Source organism: Telopea speciosissima, chromosome 10 (assembly GCF_018873765.1).
Source record: "Telopea speciosissima isolate NSW1024214 ecotype Mountain lineage chromosome 10, Tspe_v1, whole genome shotgun sequence".
In the NCBI taxonomy this organism is placed as follows: domain Eukaryota; kingdom Viridiplantae; phylum Streptophyta; class Magnoliopsida; order Proteales; family Proteaceae; genus Telopea; species Telopea speciosissima.
Window position 1 is genome coordinate 46,450,929 of NC_057925.1, and position 18,650 is coordinate 46,469,578.

Genomic DNA, 18,650 nt, shown 5'->3' on the forward strand with positions numbered 1-18,650 from the left:
TTCTATTCAAATCTGAGTTCTAATTGCACGGTTACATGTACTTGAATCAAAAAGAAACCCAAACATGAAAGGGAAACCTACTCTAATTTGGAAATTCAAATTAATTAGGAAAATAAACCCTAGTGGCTATCTCGTACTTAAGCTATCAAAATAAAATATTGCATGTTAATCCCAAAAAATAAATAAATAAATATTCTAAAATATCCTACTATCAAAGACTCGAATTGGACCCGGTTCATCTCCATCTGGATACCCCAAATGGGTTTGGACCGGTCCAAGGTAATGCACCTGCATCAATTCCCCCAGTGTTGAGAAAAACTCAACCTCGAGTTTTGCAAAACGAGAGAATCAGCACCACTCGATCGGCATCCACAAATATCGGCTTTGATGGGGCAATGATCCAGCGCATCTCATGATCAATCGTCACGATTTTCCGATGGTCGTTAGCAAACGACATCTCTTCGATGGGAATCTGATCATGGGGTTTCACAATTGAAATCAGACCGTTGATCAATTCTTCAACTACAACCTTGATTGGCCAGTTCATTTTAGCTTGATCCTCACTTTCGTTGTCCATCTCCAATTTGCATCTATCATGCTTGACACCTTATCATAGAAAGTGTTATTATTATTGGCAAGCTCCCAACAACCTGTCTTCAAATCAAGAAGTCTTGTTTGCAATTTACAGAAACCATCTCTAATTGAAAGGAGCAAATTGTATCGATCAACCTCCATGATGTAGCCTCAGGTTCGGCTCTGCTATAAATAAATCTCTAAGGGCTATTAGGCATCAAAATAAGGCTAAGAATTAAAGATGGAGGGCAAACTAGGAATTGAGGCTAAAATAAGGACAAGGTGGAATAAAGGGGCATGAGAGGGTATAAAAGGAAAACAATTATTTTTTTAATGCAACATGAATGACATAGGGTGGGGGTAAGTCTGGAAAAGAAAAACAAGGCTAAAGAATAAGTGGGGCTCAAAGGGGGTAGTTTAGGAAATAAAAGGAAAAAAATTATAGAAAAAGAGGCAAAAGGGAATTGGGAGAGGGATACTGTGTTTGAGTGAAACTCATTCTTAGAAGACCGAGGAAGGTGCTGCGAGGAAGAAGGGGAGCTCCACGACTTCGGAGGACAGCAATGATGCAAGGGACAACCAATCCGGATGATGGGGTTTGACTCGCGGGGGAAAGGCGGAAAAACTTACGTCTGATTTCTTCCGCTTTTTATTTTTTGGGCCTTTGGCTCTCTGCTTCTCACTCTCTCTTCTATCTTCCTTTTTCCCGCTCAGTGGAAACCTAAGAGGGAAAGGGAAGAAAGAGGGATTGGTTATGGGAATCAGTGGGAGGTGGGGTTTGTTGAGAAAAGAGAGAAGAAGGGTTTGATGGCAGGGGGTGGTTTGATTGGTTCACAGAAAGGGGGAAAGAATTGGTGAGAGTTGGGATTTTTTTTTTGGTTTGTTGTTACAGCAGGGAAGAACATGGGGAGATAAAGGAGCAGGGTGTTGTTGCACACTGGGAATGGGAGAGTGTTGCTGGTTTTGTACGGAAGAAACAGTAATTTTCTTTATTTATAAATGAAGAGACAATAATTGAGAAAAGAAAGGATAGGGAGGAAGGAGAATGAGATGAGTGAGATTGACAGGGAGGGAGATGGGGATCTTCGACTCTGATACAAAATTGGTGCAGGGCCTGTAAGGGAAGAAGGGGGAACCTGAGAAGAACTCAGAATTGAGGGGAGAGAAGGGATCACATAGGAAGAAGAAAAGGGGGAACCTGAGAAGAACTCAGAGTTGAGGGGCGAGAAGGGATCACATAGGAAGAAGAAAAGAGGGGAGAAGAGTGCACACGCACAGCCACAAAGGCTACTCAAACCACAATTCAACTATTCCATTCTATTCAATCTGAGTTCTAATGCACGGTTACATGTACTTGAATAAAAAAGAAACCCAACATGAAAAGGAAACCAACTCTAATTTGGACTCTCAAATTAATTAAGAAAATAAATCCTAGTAGCTATCTCCTACTTAAAATATCAAAATAAAATATTGCATGTTAATCCCAAAATAGAAATAAATAAAAATCCTAAAATATCCTACTAGCTAAAGACCCAAATTGGACCCCGTTCATCTCCATTTGGATATCCAAATGGGTTTGGATCAGTCCAAGGTAGTGCACCTGCATCAAAACTAGGACTCCCAGGGAGAATCAGCTACCAGATGGGGCTAGAACTCTTCAAAATCAAATCATAAAATCTCAGAGATGCATCTAATTATCCATTTCATAAAGTCACTTGCTCTTTTCATTTGATTCATCCTCAGGAGTACGTTTCTCATCACAGATTGAAACTGAAAGACTAGAATAGCATTCGAAGGAACCACTGTCTATTAGGAAACATGAACCAAAATTGCCCACTGTTTTTTTTCCGCTTTTTTTTTCTTTTTGAGGGAAAATAAAATCCACAACTAAGTTAGCAAAGACAATTCATAAGCAGCACCATTTCTCTTTTTTATTCTTGTTTTGTCCACTTCTTGGGTTTCTTCTAAATGGACTGAAATAACAAAACTCAATACTAACCATAAAATAAGAATTTTTTTTTTTTTTTTTTTCTTCTTCCCTTCTCTTTACGTTTGCAAGACTACAGCCATGGTTATGGGAAAAAAATTATCTGTTGATCTGCAACCCTATATGTAAAGCAGAATAAAGAGAAGCATGTATCAATTTTCTTATTTCCCTAAATATCTCTGAATCTTCACATACTTTCTCTATTTTTCAGAAATGTTATATTTCAAATATTTTCTTGTTCACTTGGTTGACACATACTTTCTCTAATTTTCAGAATTGTTGTATTTCAAATATTTTCTAGGTTCCTCCTCTGTTGGATAAAGTAGGAAGGTGGGTTCTCTTAGGCTATGTTTGGAAGCCAAGAAAAGAAAAAATTCAAAAAAAAAATTAATTTGAGGAGAGAGATAGACTCATAAATCAATCCTTGAGTCATCATGATTTTTGTCTTTTTATGCTTTTTCTTTTCTATTCTTTTCTTGGCTTCCAAACATAGCCTTAGTAGGACCATAGTTGTCACGGCGTCACGACGATCCAAGTCGGTGGAGGGGTGTCTGATCGCTATATCGACATGTCGCCCGCCATGGCGTTGCCATGCTGATCATGTCGACCATGGCAGAATTGTAATTAAATCCAAAGTTTACTGGCAAACTAGTAGATAAATCAAGATTTATAAGAGCAATGGCAGAATTGTAATTAATCTGAAGTTGTAAAGGATCGGCAGAACTGTTATTTAATGGAGTTAAAGAGAAAACTGAATGGGCTAAACAAAATAGCAATAGAGAATATAGGAGGTTTAATTTAAATAATATAAGTTGTCCTTACTTGCAATTTTAAAGACTTAATATGTCTTCTTCAACCTTGCAATAACACGACGAAAGAAAAAACTCATAAACCAAGGCTAAAATAGGAGATTTAGGGAAACAGGAGTGAGTCTAAGGTTGGGGAAGAAACAAAAAATTAAAGAAGAAGAAATCGAAGAGGGAAAGAGAGACAGACGCCATGGCGTAGGTCGATATGCACATTTCTCCAGCGCCAGACGCCATGGCGCTGCCATGGCGACGATATGGCGACGCCATGACAACTATGAGTAGGACCCAATTAAAAACATGTTCTTCAGATTTTGGTCTTACATCAAGAAGCAATTCTATAAAATTGGTCATAAGTGATTTGAAATTACAGCTAAGAAACAAAGCTGCCTCTGCTGAATAAAGTAGGAAGTTGGTTCTCTTAGTATATCAGCATTCAGTATAAATAAGCAAAAACAAACATCATAGATGATTACAATCACAAGAGGCTCTAATTAACATGTTATTTAGCTTGCGATCTTCCATCAAGAAGCAAATACATAAAATTGGTGGTACATGATTTGATATTAAAATTAAAAATGAAGACATACTTGCACAGGAAAACAGGTTGTAACCCATCATTTGCCCCACGCGGTAAATGGCTTCTTCTTTCACTTTCTTCCTTAAACTTGTTTGGAGGAAGAACTTGACATGGCCCCTGAATTAAGCCAGCCATTACAGTGCTATCGTGATTAGATTCATATACCTGCAAAATGCAGCCAATATTTGTATCAAATCCAATGTGCAAACCACAACTTTGTTCCTAAATGCACATCCGGACATCAAAAAAATAATATAACAAAGGGAGAAAGAGAAAAAGTAAATGTTTCTAATCAAATAAAACATGTATGATGAGTACAGAGAATATTTAACTTGAAATAATTATAATGGATAATAATTGAAAATTCCAAAAGAAAATTAAAGAAACATTCTCTACCTCACTATCTTCAGGACTACATGGCCAGCCAACTACCTCAGGCAAGTGACAAGGCTTCACAGTAGCCCATTTTTTCCTTGTCTTGTTATCCTCCCACAAGGCCTGTAATAGAAAGTTTTTCTTCATACCACAATTCCTAAGAGAATCCATAGACGGAATTTGAGATAGCTCATTGTTCATGAAAAATGCAATGTTGGAAAATTAAAGGGAAGATTCAAAACGCTTTCAACCTTAATCCAAAAAATGAAAATAGCAGTTGGGAGTTGGGACTTATCTCAGCAGGTAAAATTAGACTTGACATTATATACCTGCATAGACTAAGCCATAAGAATCATGAAAAGCTCGATCATGTCTTACCTGAAGTTTTGAAGGTCTCAGATTGTCATTGCTAGAATAGAAAAGAGCATGATCTTGCAGCTTGTATACTACTCCATTAACCCGACAAGACTGATAAAATGACTTCTCATCTACAACATGAGTTATATCACCAACCCAATCCACACCATGCAAATCATGAAATGGAGATATATTGCAATCTCTAGCTCCATTCTCAACATCTGAAGCCTCAATAGAATCTGCCTGAGCAAAATCCTGGTTCTCTTGCCTGATCTCACAACCTGACTTACATTCAGAACTCTCCTTTAAATCGGATTTCTCAAGCTCTTTATAGGTGAAAATATTTACAATATCCTGATTTCCAGAAGCTTTATGGTTTAATGGCCCTTTTTTGTCAGCATCTAATGAGTTACGTGAGGCCTGTGATTGATAACCAGAATCAATATCTGTGTCAGATAGTTTCTCAGGACAGTGGTGTCCTTGATCTAACTTTGGCAGTGACTTAAACTCAGAGTTTGATCTTTCTGTGTCACATGAAGATGATCCACTACTTTGAATGGATGGATTAGAACTATAATTCACCATCCCAGAAAGAGGTACACAAACAACCCCTGCAGTTTCCCTTGACTTTTCTGGGCCTATTTCGCCTATTGTGAAATCAGGTCCATGTAGTTCTCTTACGCTTGAGATCTTCAGTTCCGGGACTAATTCAATATGTTTACTTCCTGTATTTCCAACACCAGCAGAACTAACTAAGCCAGGGTTTCCATTAGCAACAGCCTTCTGATTATTAATCTTTTGATCTGAAATTTCAACCTTCTTCTCTGCAGAGATTAGACCTCCATTGGTGTTTAAAGACACTTTAGTCGCAGTTATATTTCTTGTAACACGACCGTATTTAGGGGGCAATGGCTTCCCATTGCTTGATATAATGCACTTAGGACAGTGCCACTCCGCTTTAGGAATTCCTTTTTGGTTATATGATTGAAGGCATTTTAAGTGGACTCCTTTCTCGCAAGCATCACAAACAAGTAAACTTTCTACATCACTGACGGTAGCTTTACATATTTGACAAGTTAAGGCCTTGTTCATGTACTCAACTGAAGGGGGAGTCCAATTAGGATGCTCAGGAAGCCTTGGTTGCAAAAACTTCTGAACATTCCTTGCAATCTCATTGTAGTTATTGAAAGGTGAAAAACCTTGTGAAGGTTGATGTACACTTGGCAGGCTCCCAGATGCATTTTGAATTACAGAGGGTTCAGAGCTTTGATCTTTTACTGCTTGAAGGGGTACTTGGGAGCTACTAATGTTAGAAGATCCCTCGGCCTTAATTGGAGTATGAACTAACCCCTTGTTTGTTTGACCAAATCCGGCTACAGAAAAAGGCTGGGGTTGAAGGGAGAAGGTAGGGGCTTCCTCCGACTGGTGATCACCAGAAGTATTTGCTGCACACATACAATTTATATAATCAACTAAATATCCAATGAAGAAAATGCACCATTGGAGCGTAATAACAATACTTCATTGGCATGAAAAGGCCATCCAAGTTATTAATGCAACACTCTTGAGAAGAAAAAACATAACAGAGAACAGCATAAGTCAGCCCCAACCTTCCCAGTTTGTCTTCAAAAACAATATGTTTCCCATCAAAGTAAAATACTAATATTCCCAGTAAATATAATAACTATCAAAAATAGATTAATAATTTTAGATCCACTAAAGGCACAAAAGAAAGAAGCAACGGGCATAGATAATCCCAATAAAGCATCAATAAAAAGTCCATCAAACCTCCTAGAGAAAGAGAGAACCTCTAAAATTTCTGACCATTCATCAAGATAGTAGACCAGTAAGCTAATCCAGACACTTTCTGAAAAAATTACCAGTCATAAAGCACATTTTTAAATAGTAACCAAAACTGATTTAATTTGATACTCTAATTTTTAAGACATTGACAGTAACATTTCCAAACATCTTAAGAAGAAAAAAAGGGATGAAGGAGTACAATGAATGAAAGAAAAAGTAGTTGTAGACAATTAGAATCTGATTATAAAATATACAAAATTAAGGTACTTTAAAAAGAAAACAAATGATAACAGCTATTCACCATTCTTTGCTCTTGAAACAAAGGTAGGAAAACAGACACACCTCGAACTTGGGATGCAAAAGCTGGCCCATGTAGTCTTCCATCCAATCTGAAATGTGCTGCCTCCGTTCGAGGCAGTGTTAAAGAAGAATCTTTTTCTAGTGAGCTGCTAGAGAATCCCCTGGACACCACAGATGTCTGAACTTCATTAACAGGCAACTGATTCATCGAGGATGTTGAAGACAAAGCAGAAACATGAACCGCGGTTGGACCAGATTGAAATACTCCAACAGACACTGGTGTGGGACATAGTTTTTCTGGTGGAAAAATATGAGCAGCCTGTGACAATGTACCACAACTTTCGACTGTTGCACTGAAGCCTACTTGCGACAATTGAGATGAATATGTTCCAGAGTGGCCAGCAAATCTGTTGGATTCTTCCATCTAGAGAAGAAATCAAAAGGAAACATCAGATGAAAATAATGCCATGAAAAACTGATATCCCACACCAAAAAAAAAAAGATTCCAGTTCAAGTGTACAAGAGTACAAGTAAAAGTACAACATGGTCAATTCATGAATTTATGGTAGCATTGTTTTGTTGATAGCTCCATCGATATTATCATATTACACGTCTCCTCTAACTCTAACACCAAGGTTAAGACAGTTTATGCCACTCCACCTTAGAGAAATCCCTCAAACCCTCCATTTCATCTTCCTCCCTTCCCTTACAGACTCTCAAAGCTCCAAACACCAATCTAAGAAACCTTTATGTCTGGCTCAAGGAGAAACTTTACATCACAAAATCACTTTGTCAGCCACCATCTTCAAGCATTCAAGAATGCTTGCTGTTATACTCTAACTGGCCCTTTGCTCTTCCCCCTTACATTCGTACTTGTTAGTGTCATCTTTCATCTATTTGACATTTCCAGGCAACCTGACAATGATCTATACTCATGATCATAGGTTGAAAGAGCTGGAACTCGTGTAAGTATCTTCAAGAGAGGAGAGGAGAAGGTAGGAGGTGAGAAAAGAAGAAGAGAGAAGGAGATGTGCAACCAAATGTGGGAAAATAAAGATTCCTCTCCCCTATTTGATTTACTAACATGAAGAAAAATTACAAACACCACCCTAGGGAGGTAAAAGGGAAAATGGAAAAATTACAACATAAGACAACAAGATACTAAACTAGTGTCCAAAATACCCTTATTACATAGACTCTAACACTCCTCAAGCTGAGGAATAAATGTCATACATTCCCCGCTTGCATAAAAAAGCACTGAACTGATGAGGGATGTGCCCCTTGGCAAAGATATCAGCCAATTGATCGCCTGTCTTAACAAAAAGGAGTACAGATGTAGCCAGAGTCAATCTTCTCCTTGATGAAATGTCGGTCTACCCCAAATGTGCTTTTGTCCAGTCATGTTGTACAGGGTTGTGAGGTATATAAATGGCAGCCTTGTTATCACAATGTAGTCTCATAGGTGCCTCAATATCAAATCCCAATTCTTGTACCAGCCTTCTCAACCATAGGAGTTCACACACTCCATGAGTCATACCCCTAAACTCTGCCTCTGCACTGGATCGGGCCACAATAGGTTGTTTTTTACTTCTCCATGTGACCAAGTTACCTCCCACAAATCTACAATATCCTGATGTAGACCGTCTATAAGAAACTGAACCAATCCATTCCGCATCAGTGTAGCCCTCTATGCTCATATGGTTCTGCTTGGCATATAGTAGTCCTTTCCCTGGGGTGGACTTCAAGTACCTGAGAATAAGATACACAACATCCAAGTGCCCATTCTTGGGGGCATGCATAAATTGACTCACCACCCCCAATGGCATATGTGATATATGGGCGAGTCAACGAGAGGTAGAACAGCTTCCCTACCAGCCTTTGGTATTTTCCTGCTTCAACAAGAGAAGGGCCACAGTCTTCTCCGAGCTTGTGGTTCTACTTAATAGGAGAGTCTGCCGGCTTGCAACCCAACATCCCTATTTCTTTCAACAAGTCCAGAACAAACTTCCTTTGGCATATATTGATTCTCTTTTAGATCTTGATACTTCAATCCCCAAGAAATACTTCAAGGGTCCTAGATCTGTAATCTCAAACTGTTGGGCCAACTAGGTCTTCAGTCTAGCTATCACAGCCTTGTCATCTCCAGTCACCACAATGTCATCAACATGAACAATAAGGGTTGTGATGGTACCATTACCACGCTGGGTAAATAAAGTGTGGTCAGCTTGGCTATGTGAATACCCATTCTTCAAAATGGTGTCTAAACCTCTCAAACCAAACTTTTGGGGATTGTTTGAGACCATATAGTGCCTTTTTTAGGAGACACACTTTCCCTTCAGTTGACGGAAACTTGACACCGGATGGAGTCTGCATGTACACTTCCTCGTCTAGATCAAGCATTCTTCACATCCAACTGATACAATGGCCAATCTTTATTAGCCGCCAACGATAAGAGAATTATTAAGTTGTGTTTAGCCACAGGAGCAAATGTATTCTGACAATCAATCCTATACACCTAATTGTATCCTTTGGCCACCAACATGGCCTTGTATCTCTCAATTGCACCATTTGATTGATACTTGACTATATAGACTCATCTGCATCCAATTGGAACTCTCCCCCTAGGACGATCAACCAGTTTCTAAGTGCAACTCTTTTCAAGTGCCAACATTTCCTCAGACATGGCTTACTTCCACTCCGTGACCTCTTGGGAATGGAAATGGAGGAAAGGGCAGTAGTAAAAGCAACGCATGTGGGAGATAGAGCATTATAGGAGACAAACTGGGCTATAGGATTAATACAAACTCTCTTTCCCTTTCGAATCGCAATGGAAAGATCTAAAGATAGTGGAATGTTACTTAACTGAGGAAGGTTGATCTCAGGATGTGGATCCAAAGAGGACTCCTGGAAGGTCTTCTTTTTCTTTCTGTTGTACACAATTAACTCCTCCTTACCAGAACCAACACCTAAATTATCACAAATATCAATGATACCTATCTTTTATGTTTCCCAACATAAAGCTGAAATGGAGGAATAAGAAAGGGGTGAAGAAATGGAATGCCATCAATAGCCTCTTTACTCCTACTGTTCTCCCCATGAAGAGGATAGCGATGAGGAGCAAAGAACGGAACAGACTCAAAGAAGATGACATCTTTGGAAAGAGGTCACAGGCGGAAAGAGGGATGGTAGCATTTATAGCCTTTGGTAGAGGAGGAATACCAAAAAAAGATCCATTTAAGGGCCATATAGGATCAAGTTTAGTCCGAGCAGATTCGTGATTATAGACATAACATGTACACCCAAACACCTTGGGTGGAAGAGAGAAAGCAGAAGCCTGAGGGGACAAGGTTCCAAAGGGGATTTGGAACCAAGTGGGCATGCGGTTAATGAGGAAAGCAGTGGCAAGAAAGATATCAGACCAAAAGGTCGTAGGGACATGCATGCCAAAAATGAGACTCCTTGTGACTTCCAACAAGTGGTGATTTTTCCTCTCCGCTACCCCATATGGTTGGGGTGTGTCAATACAAGCTAGCTGGTGGATAGTGCCATTGTCGGTAAAAAAAATTCTGGAGTCCACCATACATATACTTACTCCCTTTATTGGAGTGAACAATTAGAATTCTAGTAGAAAAGCGAGTAAAAACTAGCTGATAGAAATTTTTAAAGGCATCACAGACATCACTCTTACGTGTCATCAAAAAAGTTCAAGTGGACCGGGAATAATCATTAACAAATGAAACGAAATAACGATAACTAAAGAAAGTAGCGGGAGAATGTCTTCAAACATCAATATGCATAACATGAAAAGGAACGGTGAATCTATTGTCATGGTAAGGATAAGAAGAACGACAATGTTTAGCATACAAACAGGGTCCACACTGTATTACATGGTAAGAATGAATAGAAGAAATGTGGCAATTTGTTCCTCATAATACAGAAAGAAGGGTGGCCCAAATGTTGATGCCACAACATCACAGAGTTAAAGGTACTAGTGTCACTATACCCATACGCATAGGCCTGAGCAGTAGGTAGAGGAGATGTTCCTGGATCAAGAAGGTAGAGTCCCTTTTCCTCACATCTACTGCCAATAATCCTCTTTGTCGCCAAATCCTAAAAAACACAATGAGATGGAAAAACAGTGACACAACAATTCAAGGATTTGGTTAGATGGCTCACAAATAAGAGGTTAGTGTTAGACTTAGGAACATAAACGGAATCCAGGGAAATAGAAGAAGAAATAAGGATACTACCCTTACAAGAAATAGAAGAGAGAGAACCATCAATGACCCTAACCTTTTCCTTACCATAACAAATAGAGTAGGAATCATAACACTAAAATATGTCGATCATATGGTCACTGGCTCCAAAGTTAATGACCAACGAAGAGGCAATGGAAGGAGCAAATGTAAGGGTCTTTAAGGTGGAAGCTGAAGAATCTTGCATTGTAGGCATAGAAGAAGAGCTATTCAAATATTACATAACCCTGAGAAATACTGCAATATCATCCTGAGTGAGAGAAAGGGTGTCTGTCTGTAGTCCAGATAGATATCCCAAAGGTTCAACCTCAGTCATCATAGTGTGCACTCGGACTCCCCCTCTCCTGCTGTCATGCATACCATAGGAACAGCCATAAAGCATCCAACATCTCTCTCTAGTATGCCCAGATTTCCCACAGTGATCACAACTGAATCTATCCATGTCTTCCCTCAGGGTGGCCCTTGGCCTCTTCCTCCGACCTCTGACATAATGTACAAACACACATAGAAAATAGGGATGATACCCAAACCAAATGGAGAGTACACACTACCCAAAAAGGGGGGGGGAAATCCAACAAGTAGGTAACCATAAAAAACTTGAAGAAAACCAACTCACATACACCCTTCATGATTTAGCTTCATTCCATGACAACATATAAGTCTCCAATGATATAACTCTCCAACCAATAGCAACCAAACTCACCATACAAAGCATTTCAAGCAAAAAGAGGCAAAAAACACAAATCTGGCAGTATCTGGCAGCTTGGAGGAAGATGAGGTGTACTCCACCAACTCACCTCTTTAGTAACCATAATGCTAAGTGCTAACTCGACCTCGAACCAGGGAAGCCAGTGGGAGACCAATTGCAAGAGGATCAACACAATAGAAGAACAAAATTGAATAGCTGAAGTTCTCTTTTTTTATTGCTATTTTTTGTTTACATATGAAAGAAGAACATCAAAGGATAGAAAAGAAGAAGAAAGAGATATCACAGCTTCAACCATAACTCTTTTCTTCAATCTCTATCCTCTTCTGCTCAGCCACATACATGTATTTATAATAAAGCAACCCAATCCTAATCTAAGTAAGAAACTAATTAATAAAATATCTAAAATAGAAAATAATTTTAAAATACTAAAACCCCACACAAGAAGCCATTATTTCTCCAAATTATAGGGGTAATTGCAAGCTACGATGTTCCCCTAAAATCTCCTCCACGCAAAGGCCATAGAGCCCAAAAGATCTGAAGATATTTTCCTCAAATTTTTCTCCACGTGTTGGCCATGGGCCCATCAAAATATTAGGAATATACTATCAAACAGGTTAGCCGATATGGCCAATCTCTTCCAAAAAGGAAACTGGTTGATCCCTAATTTATCTCCAACTTTATCACCCATGCAAGCTGGCTGTGAGGCCCAAGAAAAGCTGTTGGTTATTTCCCCCAAGTTAGGGCTAATCGATGGCATATATTCTGGAAATATTAGGCCAAAAAATACTGGTTCAATGGCCTTCCTTGCTGGTTCGATGAAGACAATAACCTGGGTAAATTTCTGCCATTGATGTGCATCAACTCTACCCTTCTTGAAAAAAAACTCATCCACGAGTTTGATTGAGTTGTCAAATCACATGTGCACGATCAACCTTCAACTCTGTTTGCCGCTCTTCAATGGCTCTAATACTAAATAATGCAAACTAAACCTCGAACCAAGGAAAACAGCGGGAAATCGGTTACAGCAGGATTAATACAATAAAGGAACAAAATTAAATAATTGAAGCTCTTTTTTTATTGCTATTTTCTATTTACATATGAAGAAAGAACATCAAAGGATAGGAAAGAAGAAGAAAGGGGGATAGGGTCGCCTCTCATCCTCTTACCCATGGTCTCTCACTTTTGCCGCATCTCACAGCTTCAACCATAACCCTTTTCTTCAATCTCTGCCATCTTCTGCTCAGCCACATACATGTATTTATAATAAAGCAACCCAATCCTAATCTAAGTAAAAAAACTAATTAATAAAAACTATAAAATAGAAACTAATTTTAAAATAATAAAATCTCACACAAGAAGCCATAATTTCCCTAAATTATAGGGGTGATTGCAAGCTGTGATATTCCCGTAAGACTCTTCCACGCAAAGCCATGGTAAGGGTGTCAATTCGGTAGTGATACCGTTAACCAAACCAGTACCGAACCAAATTACCCATACCGTACCAAATACAATTCAATACGATATTGGTATGTGAAAATTGTACCGTACTCGATACGGTATGGCATCAGTATGGAGGTTGATACCGGCGGTACATACCAATACCGTACCGAATTACCGAATAGCAGTACCGTACCATATTACCGGCATATATACATATATATACTAATTTATATATAAGTATATATGTATTAAATATATAATAATTTATATAATATAAGAATATAACATACTAAATATAATATATATCATATTATATATATACTAATTTATATATAATATAAGAAACCGTATAATGAATACTCTATACCGTACCGAATACATACCGAACCCGTACCGTATGGTATCGGTATGGGAAAATGGTACCGTCTTGGTACGGTATGGGGTGTTTGGCTTCAGTACCGTACCGAATTGACACCCTTAGGCCATGGGGCCCAACAGATCTGAAGATATTTTCCTCGAATTCTTCTCCATGTATTGGCCCCCACCAAAATATAGGAATATATTACCAAATAGGTTAGTCAATATGGCCAATCTCTTCCAAAAAGGAAACTGGTCGATCCATAATTAATCTCCAATTTTATCACCCATGTGAGCTGGCTGTGGGATCCAAGAAATGCTGTCGGTTATTTCCCAAGTTAGGTCTAATCGATGACATATATTCTGGAAATATTTAGGCCAAAAATACTGGTTCGATGAAGACAAAAACCTGGGCAGATTTCTGCCATCGATCTGCATCAAACCAAGGCCTTGGGGAGGTTGAAAGCCACCCCTTGGCCGAGTCTAGCAAGCCCAGCCCCGTTTCAAAATACTGCTGGATAGAGGAGAAACCGGAAGAGAGAAAAAACTGGCAGTAGTGACAAAGGGGCTTCTTACTTCTTTGAATAGTCTTCACAACCTCCAAAATTCTTCCATTATACCTTCTAGGCAATGAGAAAACTTCAATAGATCTTCTAGATGTGTTTGTTTACATGGTATAGCCTCTATTGGAAGTATTTGGAACCCTCTACTCTTCTAGGGTTCCAAAGAGAGGTGTAAGACAGTGAAAGCTTGGTCGAGTCTCAAACCACGCTCTGATACCAAGTTGTAAACATAGTTGTCACGGCGGTTAGGCGACCCAAGGTGGTGGAGAGGGCTAAAGTTCAAGGCGACACCAACTAGGCATACAAGGCGTCCAAGGCGCCTGGAGGCCTAGGCGTCGCCAAGGCCGCCTAGGCGACGCCTTGACAACTATGGTTGTAAATGGTGTAAGGATCAATTCAAGAGAGCAGAGGAAAAGATAGGAGGTGAGAAAAGAAGAAGAGAGAAGGAGATGTGCAACCGAATGTGGGAGAATAAAGATTCCTCTCCCCTATTTGATTTACTTACATGAAGAAGAATTACAAACACCTCCCTAGGGAGGTAAAAGGTAAAAAAGAAAAATTACAACATAAGACAACAAGATACTAAGCTAGTGCTCAAACTACCCTTATTACATAGACTATTAACAGAAAGTTGAACCACTTCATGGTCAAGGTCTCAACAAGATCTCCAGTCACATCATGTTTCTGTTTTATATGATAAGTTTCACCGTTCATCTATGGCGTACCTATTTGTGGACTAGCCCAACCCAAACCAAAATTATCTTTGGTTAGAGTATGATCAGCCTGTGTGGACCTCCAAGAAATTCAAACTGCACTACCATAGAATGGCATTGAAGTCAAGATATTCTTCAGAATGCTTGTTGCGTACACACTTGAATTGGGAAAGCGGCCACACCCATAATGATGTAGGCATTACTTATTGCTAGAATTATAGTAGAACGGCATCGGTTCTCTTAATCTGCAGATAAAGATGAAAACAAAAAGGTGGACAATATGATTTCTTGTGGCTCATACCTAATGTAGTACTTATTTGAATATCAAATCAGCAGCAAAACAAGATCTTTACTCAAAGGAATAGGTTCATTATTTAAGATGATTTAGGGTGGTTGGATGGGGTTGCAATTGTGGTCGAGTGTTGGTACTATGGGGGGAAAGTATGCTGAAAGTTTGAAACAAAATCAGGTGGTTAAATTGGTAGATATGAGCAACTCATAGTAACAATAGGAATAAGGGTAAAACGGCAATTTCGGGTGCAAAAATTAGGGTTTAGGAAGTACGACTCGGTTACTGACTTCAGATATAGTTTAACCTAATATCGGCAGCCTAATTAGGATATGAAATCAGGACCAGATTTGGGTTTATGAAGGTCTAAACAATAGCGTTAATGGAGGTAGAGGTATAACGGGAAAACAGTATTATATCAAGATCCAGCCATCGGAACATAAGCAAATTTGAAATAAGTTCTATTCTAGGGTTTGTGAACATGTGGCAGGACTTTCAGAATGACCGGGTGGCTGGTTTGCTTAATCTCTAAAAAAACCTTGTATATGAATGTCTAGAATCTAGGATTTTAGTTGCACAAAATTAAGAACACACTTACTTGTTAATGGCTATGATCAGAAAATATGAACAAGAACTAATAATCAACAGTAGTAAGAGAACAAAAAGCACAAGAATGGATCCACCCGGGCTTCACACAACAGGGCATCAATTGGATCAAACACATATCCCTTCACCTTAATCAAACACAGGGAAATTTCACAGTACTACAGTAGAAGACAAGTTGCAGCAGCTAGCTTCAGTTTCAAAATCGTGGGTAAGGTAGAGAACCTCTCACACAAAGCTTTGTTTATAAAGGCCAAAAAAACAAAGTCTGAGTTGGACTAGGACATCCCCCTAGCCGACTCAACTTACTGAGCCATTCACTTAGTCTTTGCCAACACAAGTGATGGTCCCCACTTATTTAATTGCTAGCTAACTTAAAGACTTAAAATTAAATCACTTAAATTGACCCAAAAATGGACTAGAATTGGACCACAGTTCAATTAAACAAAATAAAGACTTGAAACTAAACTATGGAAAGCAATAAACAAAAACAAAACAACATATTAGACCACGGTTTGGCTTCTCTTGTTGACTTTCTTCCTACGGATGTAAGTCTTCAGATCTGCATCAATACCTCTGCCCTAGACAATAACCAATCCAGAATAAGTGAAGAAGGAAAAGAACACAAAGAGGCCATTCCCAACACAATTATCCCTGAGGCTTTATTAAGTGAGATGTTAACACACACATGCTCAGACAGCAAAGCATGCCAAAGCTTCATTCTTCATTGGGTCAGCAGGTTGACTGGATAAGCAAATCAGGATGGGGTCATATGACGATCCAGAAGACCCATAAATTAAGAGTCAACATGAAATGATCTATCCAACCAACTATTGCTAGCTCCAAAAAACAAAAAAAAAAAACTGAATGTAAACCCATCCATCTCCATATCTATATATGGTTATATGTTTCTATAACTTCTCAGTTCAGACACTATTCAAATATAGAAAATTACACATCCTTGCTAAATTGTGCATATTATGAATTGCATGTCCACTAAATACTCCATATTTACATGCACTTAAAGAAATTATTCCCTATTAATTCAATTAAAATACTCCAAAAAGCAAATTACATATATTGTAAAGATTTAGATCCACTAGATCTGCAAGTGGTCAAATAGTATTCATCTGTAGGAACATTTTAAAAGCTTCAATTATTTGAAGAAACATTTCATCTAAGGAAGCTTGGGTCCAACAAATCAAGCATCGAAACAGTCAGAAAATTGCAGTTACCATCTCAATCAGAAATGGCATGCGTTGAAGAAAACACTTGCAATCTTTCAGTTTACCCCATGATTATGCAAACATCTGCAGTTACCACCTCAATCAGCAATGGCTTGTGTTGAAGAACACACTTGTAATCTTTCAGTTGACCCCAAAATTATACAAGCATCCATGGAACTTTCCATACCCCTTCCTCTACTGGCATGCTTACAAATTGTAATTTCATGTTTTGCTTATAAAATGGAAAAATAGAGGTGATATTTACAACCTACGCAAAAGTAATAGTCGTCACCCAATATGTTCAGGATAACAGAAGTTTGGGCATAAAGACGGGAGAGAATTGCGAGCAGCTGAAAACTAAATGGATGTGTACAAAGCATCAGAAATTAAAACACAAACCACCTTTCTCTTCGTAAGCAACAACTTCTCTGCGATAGACGTCTTGGGAGGACGAAATCCTAATCTCTGATCTTTCGACTTATTAATAAGCCCAAGATCTTCAATGACAACCTTAACAGCATCCCTATGAAGGATATCCGTAGGAGCCAGTGCTTCACACATCTCCGCCAACTTCTGCCGAGCTTCCGCCATGAGCCCTTTCTCCACATCGGTGGGATTCCTCCCCCCACGCATCTTCCCCATCGCCGATAAAACCAGAACAATCTCCGCAACATTTTTCATATCCTTACTCAAATCTCCTCTAGCCTTCTTATGCAACCGTCCACCAGAATCAATATCATCTTCGTTCTCCACCGGCCTCTTGTCGCCAACGGAGGCTAATGACTTCTCTGAACTCCCTGGGGGGATCCCGGCCTCAAAACCTGCCGGATCCATCCCTGAAACAATTCTCTAAGCCCTCATTCACCAAACGATCTCCACCGCTGCAAATGAAAAACAAACTCGTCCGTACGCGTTGTTGGAGGTAAATCACACACTCCAACGCTTGAGATACGCAAAGGACGGACGCTCCCCGTCGAATTGGAACTCAGAATACCCTGAATTGAAGTACAAACCTGCACAGGAGATAGATCATAAGCCATGTATGAGACAGGAGAGAACCAGAAACCCTAGGAGGAGGAGAAGAATAGGGTGAGAGGAAGGAAACAAGACGGAACGAGGGAAAGTTTGAAAAAAATTTTAAAAAAAAAAACTTTAACCCGTTTATAAACCTGTTTGGCGGGTATTTGAAGATACAAGTCATACAACGCTATGGTGAGAGAGAAGGAGAAGCAGTGAGCACAGAGAGATTAGATAATAAATCGCTCGCTCACGCTTAAAGCCGGTTTTTTAACGGGAAGAGAGACGAGTCGACGAGGGGAAATAGATTAGTACTATAGTAGAACGCCCTGGTCACTGCGTAAATAAATAGTTTTTAAAGGGCATTTTTCTACTTTCACTGTTCCTTGCTTCATCTTCCGCTCTCCATTTTGTGGATGTCACTCGTGCAGAAATCCAGTGTCCTGTCACGTGACCGTGTATAACACGTGGTAAATACTTGGTACCCTTTTTAACTTACTACAGCTAAAAACACCAAATGTCAAAGATATTAAAAACAAGAAAGAATGTTCTCTGTTGGGGTGGGGGGGGGGGGCACATTTTGTGCCCAGACATGGGGATTGGGTGCAATGACCACCCTACCCCCCTGAGTGGTAGGCCCATGCATCTGGGCGCAGCCTGTGCTGCAGCAAAGAGAACATGAGCCTTAAAAAGAAT

At 39.3% G+C, this 18,650-nt stretch overlaps 1 protein-coding gene across 5 annotated transcripts in view; it reads right to left on the reverse strand.

Annotated features, from left to right (window-relative positions):
* Positions 1-18,243, reverse strand: part of LOC122643145 — a 40,772-nt gene extending 22,529 nt beyond the window's left edge. For 2 of the 5 annotated variants that reach the window (XM_043836788.1, XM_043836790.1), the window contains exons 1-6: positions 18,107-18,243; positions 17,340-17,950; positions 6,824-7,205; positions 4,700-6,129; positions 4,343-4,444; positions 3,957-4,111 (exon numbers count right to left, since the gene is read on the reverse strand). In XM_043836788.1, the coding sequence (XP_043692723.1) occupies positions 3,957-4,111; positions 4,343-4,444; positions 4,700-6,129; positions 6,824-7,205; positions 17,340-17,771 (2,501 nt within the window). In that variant the 5' untranslated portion in view covers positions 17,772-17,950; positions 18,107-18,243. Of the gene's footprint in view, positions 1-3,956; positions 4,112-4,342; positions 4,445-4,699; positions 6,130-6,823; positions 7,206-17,339; positions 18,005-18,106 lie in introns of all 5 variants that reach the window. The other 3 variants (XM_043836791.1, XM_043836789.1, XM_043836793.1) reach the window with 3 other exon arrangements.
* Between the last annotated feature and the right edge of the window lie 407 nt (positions 18,244-18,650).